The sequence below is a fragment of the Prosopis cineraria genome, unplaced genomic scaffold (assembly GCF_029017545.1).
Source record: "Prosopis cineraria cultivar Desert tree isolate PC_DT_omini unplaced genomic scaffold, ASM2901754v1 PC5, whole genome shotgun sequence".
Classification (NCBI taxonomy): domain Eukaryota; kingdom Viridiplantae; phylum Streptophyta; class Magnoliopsida; order Fabales; family Fabaceae; genus Prosopis; species Prosopis cineraria.
In genome coordinates this window covers 29912997-29927248 of record NW_026555336.1, presented here as the reverse complement: position 1 = coordinate 29927248, position 14252 = coordinate 29912997, and the positions used below count along the sequence as shown (strand labels likewise).

Sequence of the window (14252 nt, the reverse complement as noted above, 5' to 3'; positions counted from 1 at the left end):
GCCAAAAAAAAAAAGAGCAATAATAATAAAGCCCCGACACTTGAAATTTATAACAGTTAGGTTTTTAATATATTTTTTTAAAAAACAAGTTATAAATATTAATTTAAACTGTTGTAAATAAAAATCTCAACTATAAATTGAAAGTTATATTTAAAATTTAAATGTTTTATTTGTAGTTAAAATATTAAATTTATAATTATCTGAATCAATATTTACAATATATTTTTTTAAAAATTTTGTCAAAAATTTAATTATCATAAATTTATTATTTCAATATTTTAATGTAATTAAAAAAGAATTATATTCGCTCTTTTAGTAAATCCATTTTTTTTATAACAAATGATAGGATATTATCAATTCAAGCTAGGTCAAGTTGGGATTAAAAGAAAATTTCTTTTCAAAAAATAAATAAGTTTCGAATAATTTAAAGATTTTATGTACAAGATATTTATTTTATAAATATTTTACCAAAATAAAATATTGGGCTGATTTTTTCAAAGTAAAAAATATTTTAGATGATTTAAATATTTTTTTTAAAAAAATTATTTTGTAGGGATTTAGTTTAAAAGGTAGACATCATTTATGTTTAGTTAATATAATAAAAAATTATCATTACTTAGATATTTTTAAATTTTATGATATTTTTTAATTTTATTAGATAAAAATAATTTACTATTTAATTATTTTAAAATTTTATAATATTTTCGTGTTTCTACATTTTTAAAGCATTCTTTCATATTTACCATATCAGATTATTTGTAAAATCTATTTAAAATATTTTTTTGAAATAATCAGAAATATGTTTTTTTTTCATTCTAATGATTTTCAAAATTTTAAAAAAAATAATAAAAAACTTATAAAATATATTTTTTCAAAAAACCATAGTATGTGTTTTTTCATATTATAAGCTGAACAAATGGCTTACTATTTATATTTTGTTATAATAATAAAAAATATTATCATTTAATTATTTTTTAATTTATGATATCTTTCTTAATTTTTATTTTATAAAAATAATTTATTATTTAATTATTTTAAATTTTTATGATATCTTTATGAGTCCTTATTTTTAAAATATTTTTTATCATTTATTTGATTATTTTTATAAATTACGTAAAATAATTTTTAAAATATTAGATATATATTTTTCATATTATGATTATTTTTAAAATTTAAACAAATATAACAAAAATTTATAAAATAGATTGTTTTTTGAAATGATTTTTTTCATAAAAAACTGAAACAAACAGGTCATAATTTTCCTTCTTATTTAAATTTGACAACGTTCTTGACAGGAGTATATTGGGTCTAGAGTCAGGAATAAAGATTGGGTTTAGAGATTTAGTTTAAATAAGGATTTGAATTTTAAAAATAATTTTTTAAAGTAATTTAGTTTGAGAGCTTGACCCTGATAAGCCTGTAAAATTTTTTTTGGCCTAGATGACCCTTCAATTCTGTTATATTATTATCATTATTTTCTTTAGTAGAATACGTGTTTGAAATCAATGACTTACTCACTTAATTTTATACGCATTATATTATTATTAATTTTAATTTATTTTAAAATTAATTTAATATAATTTAATAAATATCAGTATATAATATAAAATTTATAATATTTTTTATTTTTTTATAATTATTATATTTGTATATTATAAAAAAAGAACTGTTTTTTAATTAAGGTTTAAAATTTTATTATTAAACTTTTAAATATGTGTTATTTAATTTTTAAAAAATTATAAGAATTTTAATTTTTTTAATTTTTAATATTTAATTTTATTTTAAATTTTTTATTTTTAAAAAAAAAACTTGCGGAACCAACCCTAAATTCTTCATATTAGTCCAGCTGAAAAAAATAAAATAAAAATTAAAAAATTAAGCTTTAGAGCTTACGGAGGCCGGACCCGCCTCTATTTTTAACTTTAGTTGGGCCCGATATCATCTGGCGCTGCTTTCGTTGGTTGGTTAAATTAATTTTAAACTTTCCTTTTTTTTTTTTTATAGAAAAGAAAGGAAAAACAATTCTAAGCTTTCCTGTTCCGAAGTTCAAAGTTCGAAGTCAATTCGGAAATCATAGCCTCACGGATTCAAGCTTCGAAGTCCCCGAAGACTAATCAAAGACCCGGAGGAAAACGAGGAATTAAGAATTGAAGAAATTCTCATATCTTTTTGAAGTTTCAACTCTCATGCCGTCCATGGATTTCGCAGTTTTTTCATCCAAGTGAGTGTTTGATACGTTCCTATCGTGCTCGGTCCAATTCGCCGCGTTAACCCTTGGGACAAGATAAGCTCGCAATTAGTGCCCATCGTCTTACTATTTGGGGAATGGTATAAAAGAAACATGTTCACGAAGATATGCCATGAGATCTCTCTCCTATTTTTCTGTCAGTAATTGGGAAAATACCTTCAATTCGTTAATTAGGAGAACTCGCGGTGCAAGGGCATTTTAATATGAGTAGCAATGGCCAATCTTCCCGTAACAATCAAAACATCAGAGACTTAATCTGCAACGCTGGTGCTGGCGCCTCAGCTGGTAAGGGTTTCTTTAGCTCCCCCCACCCCAACCCACCTTTTTTTTTAAATATATAAAATTGAGTTAAGTTGTTTTGGGCTTTTGTTAATTTCTGTATTCTAATTTATAGTTATAATTTCTTTTGTAATTTCTATTAATTCACTAGCGTCTGAGTTTTTGGGGAAAGACTAGTTCTTGTGCTTTGGCACTAGTTTAATTTGTATTAATTTCTGTATTCTTGTTATGGTTATGGCTTATTGCTAGAATACGTGACAGTGTAAGACATGCTTCTGGATGATTAACTTGGTAGCATTGCAGGGGCAATAGCGGCTACATTTGTGTGCCCATTGGATGTCATCAAGACTAGGCTACAAGTTCATGGTCTTCCCCCTGAGCAGAAGGGTATGCTGATTCCCCCCCCCCCCCTAGAAGTTGGTTCACTTTGCTATCAGAACGGGTTTCAGATTTTCTAGTTAATTATTGGAGTTAAATTTGGACAGCTAATAAGCCTGAGAAGTAGTACCAGAAATCAGAATTTAGAACATCAATGGTTGGCATAAGTTTGTGAATATGATACATAAACTTTATAAAGAAGAAACATAGGATTACGTAATCAACTTTTGGCAGAAGATTGTATATTCTAAATTTGATTCTTATAAATCATTTAATGCTATGTTCTGTGTCAGCATTGCAATTTCAATTTTAATGTTTTCTGTCATACATCTTTTGACTGATAGTTTCCTACTAACTTCTGTTATTCACTCAGGTAGTGTTATTATCACAAGTTTGCGGAATATAGCAAGGACTGAAGGTTTCAGGGGACTGTACCGTGGCCTTTCACCAACAATATTAGCATTACTTCCAAACTGGGCGGTGAGCCTCTCCTCTTGTTTCCTCTATCTAAATCTTTATGCTAAGATTAACAATCATGATGGCAAACATGCTAGGTTCTGTAAGCTGGGTGATTGAGATGTATTCCTTTTTTTGTCTTGCTTCAGCATCAATTTGTTTTCCTATCTTATGTCAAATAAACTAAAAGAAGCATAGCCAGGATCCCAGTTCCTACTATTTGGGTTTATGCAGGAGGCATTTAGAACAACCTATTATTATCATATTAATTCCCATTTGCCACTTAGTCCTCCCTAAACCTACATTCTTCACCAACCTATATTGCTCACTATCTCCAGCTACTGAATTCTTGGTTTTTCTCTTTTCACTTTCCACTTTCCATTTGTGCATATGCGAGTAGTAGTGGAACCTCATGCTAATTTCTGTCTCTTTTACTGCTTAACTATGGAAGGATGATCAGGTTTTTGCTTGTTTGTGAGAAGATTGTCAATTAAAAGCAACCTCTTTGACCACACACGTGTTTACTTGTTTATAAATAAGTGTGTGTAACTTTATATTGATCTTATATAATTAATGTTGACTGTAATTGAAAATGATTTCATATTTGTTCTCTCTACGGCTACTTTTATGATTTGACGTTTACTATCTAAAACCTATTGAGGTTTGAATTTAAAGCAACCTTTTTGGATCATTGGTTGGAACATTAGGGAGAAATTTCTAGGGAGAATGACCAGTAAGGACCTTGTAAGAACATTAATGTCAAATTAAGAACTGTAGTATTGAAACATGGTAGAAGGAGTACTGAAATTTGGGAACGTCAGCATTGAAGAATCCTAATTTGACATTAATATTCCTATAAGGTCCTTATTTGTCATTCTCCCAAATTTCTAATATCAGAAAATGAATAATCGTGCTAATATTGTTCAGTCACATCTTTGTAATTGCCAATCATACTTCTTTCAGTGACAACTTTACTTCAATTGTAGGTTTACTTCACAGTTTATGAGCAACTAAAAGGCTTGCTTCGTTCACATGGTAAAATATTATTTGAATGTTGTGTACTTGATATATCATATGGTTTCTTGATTACTTAAAGCTTGGAAGTATCAAAACAGTATACTTGATTTTCTCCCCTAATTTTCATTGTGTATAAGCCTGAATTAAAATTTGCTTTATTGACCTGATTTTCGATAACATTATTCATCGGGAAACTTGTAACAGATGGTTGCCACCAACTCACAACTGGTGAAAATATGATAGCTGCTGCTGGTGCTGGAGCCGCCACAGCATTTTCAACAAACCCATTGTGGGTTGTTAAGACCAGACTCCAAGTAAGTTGATTTTCAATCTTGCAGTCATGAATTTGAATTTTATACAGTTATAACTGTTTTGTATCAACTTAATTTTGTTTACCTTAGCTATATATATGTGAAGGCATGTTTGATTAGGCTTGGAAATTTGCTCCCTTTTGTGCTTTAATCTGCATCCGTTGGCTGCCTCTACTTGTTTTGAAGCAAATATTAAAAAATTGTCCGTCCTTTGGTACATTTATTATTTATTATTTGATAAAGGCTCTTGTTCCTAGTCTCAGAAGCAGCCCTATTTTCATCCTGAATGTGTTCAAGTCTAGTGGTAGCCCCTTATTTATCAACATTCATATTGCGCTATTGTTGGGTCCTCTGACATAGACATGAACTATTGAAGCATTCTTTTTTACTACAGTTTATTTTTGTAAACTGAAATCTCAAGTTACATCAAACGATAAGTTGCAATATTTACCTACTCTCATTCAGCTAATATTATCCACTTGTCCTGAAGGTTCCTTAAATTGCATGCCATATATGGTTTTCTCTTTTTTCTTTGTTATCTTGGACAATAATTGATGTGTTTATCTGTAACTAATAGACGCAGGGAATGAGGCCAGATGTTGTTCCTTACAAAAGTGTTTTTTCTGCTCTGACAAGGATTACCCGTGAGGAAGGCATACGAGGACTGTACAGGTTAGTTTCTATTCACATTTACCTTAGTAGTTTTTGGGAACTTTGCTACGAAATTAATGGGGTAAAAGTTATATATATTTGTCATTCTACATAACTTGCACGTGTGATAGTTTGTATTTGCCTGGCTTATGTGCCATTTAATCAAAGTAAATAAAATAACAACATAGAAAATATGATTTTTTTTTCTTTTGTTTAAATGGTAGATTAAATGTAATAATTAATTTTGTTTCTCTCTTAATATTTGCTTTTTTTTATATATATTATGGATAAGTTATATACAAAAATTTCCTGAATCTTGAATCATGTACAAATAACTTTTTGACTTTTAAAACTTAATGAGGGCCCTGCTAAATTTTTAGGTTTGTGCAGATAAACCCCTTCTGTTAATTGTTATGTTTCATTTACAGAGCATAATATGTTCTTGATCATATATTCCCTTAAACTTTTTTTGTGTGTGCAGATAACCTCCTCAAACTTTAAGTTATATGTGGATAACCATCTACACTTTCATGTGAAAATAAACCTTTTGCCATATTATATTATTTTAGTGAAATAACAAACAAATTAATGGTAGGGGAGTTATTTACATAAATGTGAAAATTTATGGGGCTCATTGTAAAGTTTTAAAGATTAGGGACACGACCCAAAGTTTTCAAAGAAGTGTTATGTGCAATTTAGCCTTATATTATAATGACCTAAACTATCTCACTAAGTAGTATGCAACTTCATCAAATATTCAAGGAAAGTGAAATGTAACATGTTTGCTTTGCTTTTCACTAAAAGGAGGAAAGAATTAAGAAGTCTAGTTTAATCAGGCATAGCCTTTTGGGCAAGATCTGATGGATCATTCAGCACAAAAAGTGTGCGGTGAGATTATGAAGTACATAATATGAAGTGATTTCTGTTTTTAGATAAAAATATGAACTGAACTGGGTGTCAATCAGTTTAGGAAAATATTAAAAAAGTGTCTGCTTTTGCTTTCTATCACCCTGACACTAAATCACCAAGTACACTAAAACTAAGCAGCCCTGCGGATGGAAAAGGCTGAGTAGAATGAACCCAGTGATTCAATTCGAGAAAGAGAAATATATAATTGGAGCTTGATTGCCCTGACTTTGATCTTGCTTAGAATCATGAGTTTATTTTGTATTTGAGTATTAATGTTTTGAGTTAAATAGTTGCAAGAAGATAAATTTTTGCCTTTTAGCAACTGAGCTAATCCTTTTTGACATTTGTGATAATATATTTATTTTTCGTGCTATGCAGCGGCATCTTGCCGTCACTGGCAGGCATAAGTCATGTTGCAATACAATTCCCATCATATGAAAAGATCAAGTCATACATGGCGAAGAAGGGTAAGTATGATATCTGTAAATTATTTTATTTATTTACTTGTCCCTGGCATAAATAGATGCTTTCCTGTTTCCTTTGCTTATCTAATGAAGATTTCAAATATTTCAGAGAACACTACAGTCGACAAGCTAAGTCCGGGAAATGTTGCCATTGCATCTTCAATTTCCAAAGTAACTGCCTCTGTAATGACTTATCCTCATGAGGTATGTCTTACCATCTCTGGCTGGTTTACCATTGGAAGAAAATGCTAGATGTTTATCAGCATCGCGTCTTCAACTTCGAAGGTCTTCATTAACCCTTAGAATTTGTGTTTCCAGGTGATACGATCCAGGCTACAGGAGCAAGGACATGCCAAAAATACCAAGTTCCGTTATGCAGGGGTTGTTGATTGTACTAAGAAGGTGTTCTACAAGGAAGGCTTTCCCGGCTTTTATCGCGGTTGTGCTACCAATCTATTAAGGACAACTCCATCGGCTGTCATTACATTCACCAGTTATGAGATGATATACAGGTTCTTCCATCGTTTTGTGCCTCAGGACAATGTGTATCCACAAGGCTATCCTAAATCTAATGATCTTAACAAGCCCAAGCCAGAAGACGGTGATATGAAGTTTAAAAAAGGCCCTATGGTATGATTCTAGCTGCTAAGTATGGGGACTGGGGTCCATCTCTAACCTCATGGGGGAAGCTTGGGCTTAAGTGGAATCTGCCATGGCTGAGATCATGGCCACGTCAAAGTCTTGTGCCTTCAATGGGGGACTCAAGTTTCATGGCTACAACTATACCCAGAATGGCGGTAATCACCATCTCAATCTGATCAGTTCTGGGAAATAAAAAACCGGCTAACTTGATGTTGATACTGGAAGTTATCTGTCACCTCTCTCTCTCTCTCTGGGCTTGTAAGTGTAACTTAGTGGCTTGATTTTTCTTTTCTATGATACAAATTCTTTGATTTAACATAAATGGTGAAGTATGTTTAGCATTACCCCCACGAAAGATGAACGGGGTTTTGTGAGGCGAGTATAGGGAAATTTTCTTGAGTAGAATAAAGTCATATATTCTGTAACCGATGAGATTTCTATTTATGTCCTCTTTATGTTGCAAAGTGGAAAACAATTTTGGTTCCTTTCTTTAGTGTTCCTTTGTATGACAAATGTATTAGATGGAACTGCTTTAATATTTTTCGTTACTATTGTTTAGTGTTTCTCTTTCCAAGTTATTTAAGTAAACATTTGAGTTTTGAGTATTAGACTATTATAAGTTTTGAGTATTTCATATGGGGAGAGTTACATATAAATTTTACATTACACATTTAAATATCACAAAGTTCATTGACTACTTAGCAAAAGAAAATAACAATTTAATTGTCAATTGTCATTTTTTTTTATTAAGTTGTCAATGGAACTTGTGATATTTAAATGTGTTATGAGAATTTTAAAGTAACTTTTCCTTCTATGTTTAGGCAATTTATCTGTATTTTCAACTTTTATTATCATGAATTTGTACCAAACTTGGAATGATATTACTATTTGGAGAATAAATCATTCTCACTTATAGTGCTAGGATTGCAGTCAACTTTTATTTAAAATTTAAAAAATTAATCTTTTAGTCTTTTAATTTTTAATTCACTTGTAACTCAGTCTCTTAATTATGATTTATTGTGACTCAGTTCCTCAATCATGACTTATTTATAACTCAATCCCTTAACTTTTAAATCATTTATAATTGAGTCCCTCAACTTTTATTAATTCTCTTTTTTCATGTTAGCTTAGATCTCATATCAAAGAGCAACATGAGGGTATTTTATAACAGTACATGAGTATTTTTTTTATTTCTCTTATTTGATAAGGAATCATTTTTAAAAAAATTTAAAAAAAGGATTGAATTATAAGTGAATCAAAAGTTGAGGAACTGAGTCGTAGCGAATTATAGTTAAGGAATTGAATTGCAAAGAATTATAATTGAAGAATTGAGTTACAAGTGAGTTGAAAGTTGAAGGATTAAAAGATTAATTTTTCTAAAATTAATTTACATATCTTTTATTAAAAGTTTTTAAACTTCAAATTTTGTAAATAATGCCAAATATTTAGCGCTGCACGGGTAAAATGAATTAGCATGAGTGTTACTTTGATATCTTAATTTAGAGATAGATTTTATTTTAGTCTTTAAATTTTATTAAATTTCTAGTTATTCCTTTAACTTTCAAGATATCCTTAAAAATTTCCTAGTTCTTGACACTGTTAATATTCAATGTTATTACTATTATTATATTTTAATTAGTGTAATAAAAATAATTAACATACGCAAGATTAATCTTTGGATCTTTCAGATTTCAACTTAATTTCTGAATTTTTGACTAGCATAAAACCTAGTCCCTAATCTTTCCATAATTTATATTTTTGTTTTTGTTATCCATAACTTAATTAGAATTAGTATCCTACACAACAAAATAAGATGATGAATAATTAGGTGGCAAATAAATAAATAAAACAATTTATCATGGGCTTGTGAATGGGCAGTAAATCAAGAGGGTTTATGTTCTTGGCTGAAGAAGTAAATCTACGTCGTGGCATTGAGTCTTCTAAATTCGTGAATCGCGTGTTTGAAGATCATGGCTGACATGTTCATAATTCTATTCGGCACTTATAGGAATGCTAAGTCATAATTTATTTGCAGTGTAGGATGTTGATTAAGTTGAGTTATCCATGAGACGAACAAAAATATAAATACTCATAGTAAAAAATATTGATGGCACAAAAGAGGTCCTGGTTTAAAGTTTAAACTCAGCACTGACATGTTTGTATGTTTGTGTGTATGCATGGACACGTGTGTTTCTCTTTCTTATTGCGAAGAGCTAACTTGGGATAAATTTTTTATTTTTAAAAAAGGTTGACTATTAGGTAAGTCAAAAGATCAAGGATTAAGTGGTGCTAAATTGTACTTGAAAGCTTGAGTTTTAAAGAAGTTAAAATTTGAAGGACCAAAATATTAATTTTTCTTAATTGATCTCAGTATATGTTTTCCAAGCTGCTTTATACATTTGCGGGAGTAGAAAAAAGAAGGGAAAAATAATATTGGAATTTGAAACATTAAAGAACTGGACCTTAATGTTCCGGGCATGTTCTTTAATTTTATTTTCTAGTTTTTTCATCCTTTTCTATAATTGGGCTACTTTCATTCTGGGCTTGTTTCCCAATTTAAGAAAAAAAGAAGAATTGGAAGAACCTATAATGGTGACTTGGCTTGCATTCTTTGGGCAGCAAGTTTTTGTTAAATTCAATTTTCTGAAAGTTGATTTTGGGCTCTGTTTTGTATTTAAATATTTTGGGAAGATTTTTTCGTAATTTCCAGAAATCATTATTTGGTTAACAGGGCTGTGGTTTTCAATACCATTATGGCACATAAGTGTTTTGTTTGACCAAATATTGTAATTTTTTTGGTAGACATTGTAATTATTTAATATACCATGTAACTTATTTGTTTGGCCTTTATGCATTGTTTCAAGAACCCAAGAAATCAAATGGTTGAACTGGCTGGTTGGACTGTCAACTGTTATGGCTTTGTTTGAACTAAAAACTAATTTTCATAGTTAAACCAGGTTGGATTGAAGTTAAGTTGTCATTAAGTAAAAAATGAAACAGTTTTCGGGAAACTAGATGGGTCTAAACCTAATACAAAAAGAAAAACGTTAACTTGCAGGTCCTTAAAGTTTTTTTTTTTTCCCAGTTTTGAATTAGGTTATTGTAATTTATTTTATTTTAATCAAATTCTCATAATTTAATCATTAGATTTATTAATCTGAGGCCTGGAATTAAAATCCTCAATTTTTTTTCTTTTAAAACAATGAAATTAAGATATACTATATTTTTATTAAAAAATTATATAAATTTATAATTAATTACATTATTTTTATAACTCAAAATTTATAAAATTAATTTATGCATTCTAATCATTTTTTATAGATATAGAATTTTTAAAAATTAATAAAAATGTAAACAATAAAACTTCAGTTGAAGAATGCATCAAATTGCTCTTACTTGGAAAAGAATCAAGTCAATTTTCCCAGAAAGTTTGTGTCAATGCGTAGAACGAAGAAAAGTTGTTGTAATGGAGTTATTTCAAGGAATCAAGTGATTTTTGACGACGACGTAATTATATTTGAGGTAATGTTAAATATTAAATGTAGACAATTCTATCAATAGGAATTCAAAGTTTGTTATGTTATAAGAGACTAATTTTTTCTGCTATATTTAACTTATCCCTAAAATGATTGATTGAATTACAGCTTGTTTGGACACAGCGTTATAATCATCAATTATATGTACTGAAACCATAGTTTTAACAAGAATTACCCAAACACTCCCATTTTCTTATAATCAATTATTTTTACATCAACCATGTTTTGAAATAAGTTGGGAATAGTAGCTCATTGGAATCGATTTTACCTCCCACACATAGCCCTCCAACAAATTGTATAAGCCTCTATTTTGCATGTAATTGGGTGTTCCACTAGAGGGTCTCGTGGGTTTCAACTTTTAGTGCCTCTCGCTTCAGCTTTCATATTATTATTTTTCTTTGGCAAAAATCTTTCACATTATTATTACTGATGGGTCTTGACTACTTTTATTTTACACATATTGTTTAGTCAGTAGATTCACAAATTTATATTATTATTATTATTATTATAATTGACATTAGCCTATATTTATTTATAATAAATATAATTTTATCAATATTGACACATGAAATTGTACTATTAATATAATTTAAATTTATATAATTATTCAGATGTATATGGTGAATAATACATTTTACTTCATAAATAAATTTTAATAAATTTAATAATATTATATACAACTTTATTAATAAATTAATTTTGAAAAGTAATGTTCTTTACGATAATTTAAATTGATTCTGAATAAATCATCTAAATATTTTTAATTATATAAAAATTAATTTTTTAAAAAATAACATCTAAACAGATTGTATTATAATATAATCAATTATAATTAAAATTAATTATATTAATTAATTATTTTATAATCAATTAAACTCAACTAAAATTTAAATGAACCCTTAGACAAAATATTAGATTTTTTGTTGTTGGGAGTATCCACATTAATATTAGAAATATATATCAATGCATGGTTGGCGTAATTGGATCAATAAAATAAAACATCGAAGCTCTGTTAAAAGAAAAAAAAAAAACAATTAGTGATATATCTATGATTATTCCTTCTAGTCTTCTATCATACAGGAATCATGGATCTCGAGGCTGTAAGAACAGTACTGTTTTGGGCCTACACTTATTCCTATAATGATGGGTAAGACCAAATTAAAGTGATTGTTTTGTGCATATTCTTATAAATCACATTTGTCTTTATCTTTAACCCTTTTTTTCTTTTTTGACACTGTTGATTGATTGTTCTTGCTTTACCATCACATATTCTTCCATGTCAATTCCAACATGTCCCACAGTTAACTTTTTATTCTTTATTTTATTCTCCTCAAAAGAATAATATAAACTATTATTAAAAGAATGTCTCTTCCTTGATCCTATGTGTACTTTAATCATTAAGAAATTGGAAGATATAAGCTCATTTGATTAAATAACACACTTCTCTCTAATGATTTAATCATTGAAGGTTTAGTTATATGTATTTGTGGGCCCTTTTATTTTCTTCCTATCCTCACTTTACTATTTCTTTTATTCAAGTTTTATTGTATATTGTGATCTGTTTTAGATTAGATCCATTATTTGTGAGTATATTAGGTGATTGAACTTTTTGGACTAGTCAAAACTGAATTTTCCTTGCTTTCCAATTTCCATTTCTTTAAACCTTCTCGTGATTCATGTGGGAAAAAAACAAAACAAAAACAAAAAGGATTTTATACTTGTAACAATTTATAATTCGGTGATTAATAGTAATTGATCTTGTTGTTACATTTGATAAATATATTCAATTAATCATGCTACTTAAAAATAGCTGAAATTAGTATATTGGGCCTAACTAAACACTAAATATTTATTAACACATCGTTGTAAATTATGTAGTTGTCAATTTAAATCATATATTTTAGTGAAAAAAATATAACAATTGAATTTCATACTAAAAAACAAAGACGAAAATTGTTCATATCAATATCCATGTTAATATAAAATATAAATATATAAAAAATTGAAATATTCAAAAATATATTGTTTATTTTACCACTTCATAGACCATGTCCACCTAATTTATATATCTAGCATCTCATATTGAATTTTAAATGTAAATTTTTCCCAATAAATTTACAACTTTCGAATACTTTATATATAATGTCATGCAATGCAATCTTTTTGTGTTTCTTTTCATAACATCTTATAACATCCAAAGTAATGTCTCCATATACCTTTGGTCTTTGTATAATATCATTAATAGATACATCTAAATATTGCTGGACTTACCAAGAAATTAAGAAGAAAAAGGAAAAAAAAATCTAGGCTAATTATCATATTAGAATAAGGATAACACCACAGTAAATAGTTTAAAGTTCTAATTAACAGAGAACAATACATTTGGATTCGATTAGCTTAATAAATTCTAGATGGCATTAAACAGAGAAATGTAGGTGGAATTAAAAAAAAAAGAGATGAGAAAATACGATTATTATTTTTTAATTACTCTGGAATTGTGACAAGTGCAGGGCGCCAAGATTTCCTCAATAACGACCGGTAACGGAAACCCGTCCAAACCGGTTTCGGTGACCCAAGTCCGTCAACCGAACCGACAACGGAACGGAACCCTCTAGATGGAAGCTTTTCGCTCACGCTGATTACTCTCTCGCCTTCTTCTTCGCTTGGAAGCGACGACCCGAACAAGTCTTTCAGTGAGTTCCTCCTCATCAAATCCTTCCCTTTTCCCTCCTCCTCCTCGGATGCATCCAACATATGCTTCAGCTGAAGGATCGTCTCTCGCCGGCGAGGTGATCGGCTACTGGTGCTCCTGCAGAGCAGCATCCGCAGGCTGGATTTCCGGCGTTGCAGCTGAACTAGCGGGCTAGTCCTAGGGCTTCGTGTGGGGCTCTGAACGACTCCGCATTGCATCGCGAGGAGCTTGAATTTCTGCAGCGTCGCCATCTCAGAGTGAGTCTTCTCTCTCTCTCTCTCTCTCCCCCTTCTTCCCTCCCTCCTTCCCTCCCTGGCTCCCTGCCTCTGTGACTGTGGCTCTCAAATTTATTGGGAGACTTTAAATTTCAATGTGTGTGGTATTGATAATTATAGAGTGACAATGGGAATTGATTACTTCGAGGAGGGAAAATGGGATCTGTTTTGGGAATGGTTACATCTTTGAATTATTTTCTTCCGGCCTGATTTTGATTGGTTTTGCTTCCTTTATTTCTTTCTGTCTTCAACATTTCAAAGAAAGAAAAGAGATTCAGAAGCTTGACTGGCCAAAAAGAAAAAGCGAAGAACAGTAGCATGGTACATTTCTCAATGTGGGTTTATTACTTTATTTAGTTGGAGTATGTCCTTTTAATTCTTGTAAACTATATTT

At 29.8% G+C, this 14252-nt stretch overlaps 2 protein-coding genes across 3 annotated transcripts; one reads left to right on the top strand and one right to left on the bottom strand.

Annotated features, from left to right (window-relative positions):
- Window positions 1-2011: 2011 nt before the first annotated feature.
- On the top strand, window positions 2012-7893 carry LOC129312136 (nicotinamide adenine dinucleotide transporter 1, chloroplastic). Of its 2 annotated transcripts, XM_054954738.1 has the most exons (9): window positions 2012-2533; window positions 2831-2914; window positions 3279-3385; window positions 4348-4396; window positions 4583-4692; window positions 5267-5361; window positions 6628-6716; window positions 6823-6917; window positions 7032-7893. In XM_054954738.1, the coding sequence occupies exons 1-9, from the start codon at window positions 2452-2454 to the stop codon at window positions 7347-7349; spliced, it is 1029 nt and encodes a 342-aa protein (XP_054810713.1). In that variant the 5' UTR covers window positions 2012-2451; the 3' UTR covers window positions 7350-7893. The 2 variants fall into 2 exon arrangements, with proteins under 2 accessions (XP_054810713.1, XP_054810715.1); XM_054954740.1 differs by lacking the exon at window positions 2831-2914.
- A 5482-nt stretch (window positions 7894-13375) lies between these two features.
- Window positions 13376-13834, bottom strand: LOC129310815 (uncharacterized). Its single transcript, XM_054952729.1, has one exon. It carries the CDS (start codon window positions 13832-13834, stop codon window positions 13376-13378), a length of 459 nt encoding a protein of 152 aa, XP_054808704.1.
- Window positions 13835-14252: the final 418 nt, after the last annotated feature.